Source organism: Vitis riparia, chromosome 16 (assembly GCF_004353265.1).
Source record: "Vitis riparia cultivar Riparia Gloire de Montpellier isolate 1030 chromosome 16, EGFV_Vit.rip_1.0, whole genome shotgun sequence".
NCBI lineage: Eukaryota > Viridiplantae > Streptophyta > Magnoliopsida > Vitales > Vitaceae > Vitis > Vitis riparia.
Genome location: NC_048446.1, coordinates 6,438,377 through 6,443,971, shown reverse-complemented (window position 1 = coordinate 6,443,971; position 5,595 = coordinate 6,438,377). Strand labels below are relative to the sequence as shown.

Below are 5,595 nucleotides of genomic sequence, written 5' to 3'. Positions count from 1 at the left end.
CTACTCAGGTAGGAGAAAGTCAAGTTGACAAAACCCGATTCATGCATTATTAAACCCTCAATTGCATTACTTTAAAGTTGAAAGAGCATTCAATCTAATGCGGGAATCTAGTGCTTAGATTCTCCAATTAAACAAATGCGTAATATACTCATTGCCCTCCACTGGGTTCAATTAATCAGGGGAGGATGCTGTGTCATGAGTCATGACAAGCATATACCCGTTTTCCATTTGTGTTTGTCTCTTTGGTATATTCTAAAGAAACTACTTGTCTGCTTTGTGGGAGATAAAAAACTCATACTCATGCATGGGCCCTCCACAACCCTTTGTGATAGAGATTAGAAGAAGCTTCACTTCCCCAACTAAGAACCTCATCTGAAACTTCCTCTTTCTATCTGCATGTCTGCTATATATGGTTATACCATACTCAATCCTCAGCACTCTTACTCTCTCTGTTTGCTTTGATTTGAGTTTTGATACTACACTTCTCGGTTCTTCTCCACCATGGAAAAAGATGCTTCAGCACTGCACTTCATCCACCAACATCTCCTCAGCGACTTTGAATCTCTGGAAAGCTTCTTCGTTGATGTAAATGAATTGTCACAAACTTCAGGCCCTGAATCAAGTGTTTCCACCACAGATGTTGAGGTTTCTGATTACTTCGAAGTACATGACAACGAATGCTCTACCTCTACTTCATCTGGGTTGTTCCAGTTTGAAACCAAATCCCCAAAACTTTCCAAATTAAGTCATCGGCGACCTTCACTGTGCATCTCAGTTCCTCCGCCTCCGATTCCTCAGCACCCGGCGGAGTCCGATTCCGGCGATGCCAGTCATTACAGAGGTGTGCGACGACGACCATGGGGGAAATTCGCGGCGGAGATTAGAGACCCAAATCGGAGAGGATCAAGGGTATGTTGAGATATTAGGAATGCTTTCCTTATATCATTCTTTCCTTATATCATTTAGTGTTGAGATATTAGGAATGTTTAGATATTAGGAAAGTTGAGATATTATGAATATTGATATATTAGGAATATTGAGATATTAGGAATATTGAGATATTAGGAAAGTTGAGATATTAGGATATTAGTTGTTATTTCCTTATATTATTCTTTCCTTGTATCATCTTTTCCCATTCTTAGAATGATGATTACCCTCTATATATACTCTGTACATGAACGAAATAAAGTATGAATGAAAAACTATCATTCATCAATTTGAAGAGGGTATGGCTGGGGACATTCGAGACAGCCATTGAAGCAGCTAGAGCTTATGATCGAGCTGCTTTCAAGATGCGTGGCTCCAAAGCTATCCTTAATTTCCCTCTTGAAGCTGGGAATTTTTCGTGCTCTGACCCGACGGTGATATCCGGCCGGAAAAGGCAGAGAGAGTGCGAGAGTGGAGAGAGAGAGCAAGCAGAGACTAAAGTTTTAAAGCAAGAGGAGCAGCTGCCGGATTCTGACTGCAATCTAGCGGCGGCCAGTGTTTTTGGGATCAGTCCGTTAACGCCGTCAAGTTGGAGGACCATTTGGGAGGGGAAAGCCACGGACGGAATATTCAATTTGCCACCGTTGACGCCGTTATCACCCCATCCTTGGATTGGATATTCTCAGCTTATAGTCTGAATGACAGCAGTCATTTTCATTGTAAATAACCGAAGACATTTTCATATATGTTATATTATATTACCATATTTAATGTTAATTTTTTTTATAAGAATTTTATTTTAAAATGTAGTAAAGTTTATCAATATTCTATTATTAAAATTTTAAATTAATAAAATATTATAAAGTTAAATTAATAAATAAAAAATAGCTATTCACCACGATCACATTCATTGGGTGGTACCAACTGTGCATGCCAGCTGGTGTGGATGATTGAGGGGATTGATAGCAGAGACCCAAGTTGAGAAAGCTGTCCTGTCCAAGTGGATAATTTAGACCCAAGTTTCATCAAAGGCAAGTTGGCTTCCTGATTTTATCATTCAAAAGTCTTACACGACAAAATCATAGTCTCTTTATTAATATTTTGCTCATATAGAGGAATAATATAAACCCTAGCCCCACTAGGGATGTAGACAATTATCACAAAGAAGTTTCATTCCCCCAACTAGGAACCTCATCCGAAACCTGCTCTTTCTATCTATCATGTTATACATATATATATATATATATGTATAGCTCACCACTCACTCCTCTCCACTTGCACTCTCTCTACTTCTCAGTGCTCATCTTCATTAGTATGGCAGAAGAAGCTTCATAAGTGGATGCATGGATTTATAAAAGAAAAGGAAACTTGTGTTTTGATGGGTATTTGAAAAATATATGTTTTTAAAACCCAACTTTTTGAAATATGAGAATCAGCTTTTAATGTGGAAAGTAATATATTTTTTATGCACTATAAGTCATGATTCCAGTCTGATCGGACCAATTGGACTGGAATGACATTGAACCGGGGTCGGATCGCTCGAACCGACGGTCCAACCGATGAGTTGGACAAACCGTTCGGTTTTCTCCAAATTAGTCAGTTCGATTAAAATTATTATTATTTTTAAACAGTATCAAAATGACGCCGTTTTAGAGGGTATATAATGAACATCACAGCTGCTGGCTGCAAACTGGAAACCCTCCCACCTCAGTCCTCCCCCCGCAGCAGCTTCTAGATTGCTGCTACACCAGCCCCCGATGCGCCGCCACCTACAACACCCAGATGACTTCCACCGGCGGCCATTACAAGTCGGAAACCATCCTTGTTGGCGCTTCTTCCCAGCTCCATGCGGCGTTGGAAGCTGGAAAAGCTCCTTGCCGGTGTTAACCACCTCGATCGGCTCCGGCTGGTACCCCTCCCTGCTGCTGGTGCCCCTTCGACTCTTCCTGCCGCTGAAGCTATCTTCAAATTTTTGTGTGGCACACTAGTTTGGTTTCTCATGTTTGATTTCTTTTTGAAGAGAGATTTAGCCTTGTGTTTGGTTTCTTATGTTTTGGCAATGGTTGTGAATTGTGATATTTAATGTATGACAAGTAAATTTCCCAGAATTGCACTTTGAATTACTATAAAACTAGATTCCCATCTTGTTTGGATGAAAAAAAAATAGTAATTGAATGGTGATGATGAAAATTGCCAAATTATAAAAAAATTTACAGCATAAGTGGTAAAGGGAAAGAATCAAAGACCTGAGAACTGATTAATGATTTTCCACGAGTTTGGGCAAGTGGAGGATGCATATTAGATAGAATTTATTAATTTTTAAAATTTTAATAATATATAAAATAATAAAATATCTATCACAAAGAGTTGGGTTTGTATATACATATGTGGAGGGGTCATGCATGAGTATGAATTTTTTATCTCCCACAAAGCAGACAAGTAGTTTCTTTAGAATATACCAAAGAGACAAACACAAATAGAAACGGGTATATGCTTATCATGACACAGCATCCTCCCCTGATTAATTGAACCCAGTCGAGGGCAATGAGTATATTACGCATTTGTTTAATTGGAGAATCTAAGCACTAGATTCCCGCATTAGATTGAATAACTTTTTCGGTTAAATGATTGATTCATTGAAAAAATCTATTGCACCCTTTACCACAAGTCTGACTGGGTCTCATATACGTAGGAAATAAAATAAGCAAACTTAGGTGGTGTTTGTTTTTTTACTTAATTTTAAATAGAACCTTAATACTTAATAGTATCAAATATTAGGTTGTTTGTTTTTGTAATATTTTATTTCTATTAAGTATTAAAAAATAAAAAAAAATCATTGTGTTATTTTTTCTATTTAGAAAAAACCATATATTTTGGCTTTTTCTATTTAGTAAAAAGTTCATAATAAGTCATGAAAAAGTAAAAAAACAAACAACCTAAATTCTAAAACTAAATGATTTTCAACAAAAAGCCAAAAAAACAAACACCACCTTACTTTCAACTCCCTTTAACCCACTTTAACCCATTGTGAGTCTCCGCCGCACTAGTACATGAGTCTCCGCCGCACTAGTACATTCATGCAATGACCATTAGCACCAAAGTGGGACCAATCAAGCCCAAGTACCCATACCATTAGAATTGCTCTCAAGCATCCTAATGATCGGACAGTAGATTTACGGGTGGACAGACTTAAACAACGATTAAACCTCGCATGGTCACTATGAACTATGGTAAGTGGAAGCTTCTTGACAACGTACAACGATTATATATATAAATCGGTTACTCTCAATTAAGTATACTTGTGAAGATGGAATTGGATGGCAACCATAAGTATAAAGATATAAATTATTAAATTAATGAACAAATTCAATATTTACATTCAAGGCAAACCCTCCCCTCAAACTATAAGCTGGGAATATCCTAACCAAGGATGTGGTGATAATGGCGTCAACGGTGGCAACTCGAATATTCCTTCCATCTCCCTCTCCTCCCACACGGCCCTCCAATTTGATGGGGTTAATGGATGAACCCCAAAAGTATTCTCAGATTCCGGCGACTGCTCCTTTTGCTTCAAAACCTTAATTTCCGCTTGTTCTCTCTCTTCACCCTCACTTTCTCTCACCCTTTTCTGGCCTGATATTGCTGGTGGGTCAGAACCCGACCAATTCCCAGCTTCAAGAGGGAAATTGAGAATAGCTTTGGAACCACGCATCTCGAAAGCAGCTCGATCATAAGCTCTGGCGGCTTCAATGGCAGTCTCGAATGTCCCCAGCCATACCCTCGATCCTCTCCGATTCGGGTCTCGGATCTCCGCCGCAAATTTCCCCCACGGCCGACGCCGTACGCCCCTATAATGCTTGACGTCGCCTGAATCGGAATCCGCCGGCAACTGAGGAATGGTTGGCTGAGAAACTGAGATGCTGAGTGGAGGTCGCCGACGACTTAATCTGGAAGCTTTGGGGGATTTAGTTTCAAACTGGAAAAACCCAGACGGAGCAGAAGTAGAACAGTGGAGGAGAAAAGGGTTGTTTCCATCTTCGTGGAGATTCAAGTAATTAGAGAGCGGAGTAATATCTGAGGTGGAAACACTCGAATCAGAGGTTGAAGTTTGGGATGGATTGTTTAATTTTTCGAAAGATTCAAACTCGGAGAGGAGTTGTTGGTGGATGAGGTGCAGTGATGAAGCTTCTTCTGCCATATGAATGGAGACGAGCACTTAGAAATAGTATAGTATTCAAACTCCAAACAATTAATGAGAGTGAGAGTGAGAGTGGAGGGGGTCTCCGGTATATATAACAGAGTTGTGCGTAACATCTTAGATAGAGAGAAGAGGTTTCGGATGAGGTTCCTGGTTGGGGGAATGGAGCTTCTTTCCATTGAAAAAAGTGGGGTTTGTATATACATTCTTTAATCTGTGGAGGGACCATGCATGTATATGTATTTTTTTTTCTTCTCCAACGAAACAGACCAGGCAGGAGGTACTTTCTTTAGAATGCGAAAGGGACGACCACAAATAGAAAAAGCTATATATGCTTTGGGGTTTGGATCGATTATAATGACGCATCATCGTAATCCTCACCCTTAATTGAACCCACCCAAGTGAGAACAAATTAATTATATATATCACTATTTTTTAAAATTAATAATATTATTTATAAAATGCAAGTA

At 39.1% G+C, this 5,595-nt stretch overlaps 2 protein-coding genes across 2 annotated transcripts; one reads left to right on the top strand and one right to left on the bottom strand.

The window, feature by feature from the left end:
* Nucleotides 1-353: 353 nt before the first annotated feature.
* LOC117933892 (ethylene-responsive transcription factor 5-like) lies at nucleotides 354-1,732 on the top strand. Its single transcript, XM_034855465.1, has 2 exons — nucleotides 354-909; nucleotides 1,227-1,732. Exons 1-2 carry the CDS (start codon nucleotides 502-504, stop codon nucleotides 1,623-1,625), a joined length of 807 nt encoding a protein of 268 aa, XP_034711356.1. The 5' UTR covers nucleotides 354-501; the 3' UTR covers nucleotides 1,626-1,732.
* Nucleotides 1,733-4,240: 2,508 nt separating this feature from the next.
* Nucleotides 4,241-5,205, bottom strand: LOC117933873 (ethylene-responsive transcription factor 5-like). Its single transcript, XM_034855444.1, has one exon. The coding sequence runs from the start codon at nucleotides 5,123-5,125 to the stop codon at nucleotides 4,325-4,327; it is 801 nt and encodes a 266-aa protein (XP_034711335.1). The 5' UTR covers nucleotides 5,126-5,205; the 3' UTR covers nucleotides 4,241-4,324.
* Between the last annotated feature and the right edge of the window lie 390 nt (nucleotides 5,206-5,595).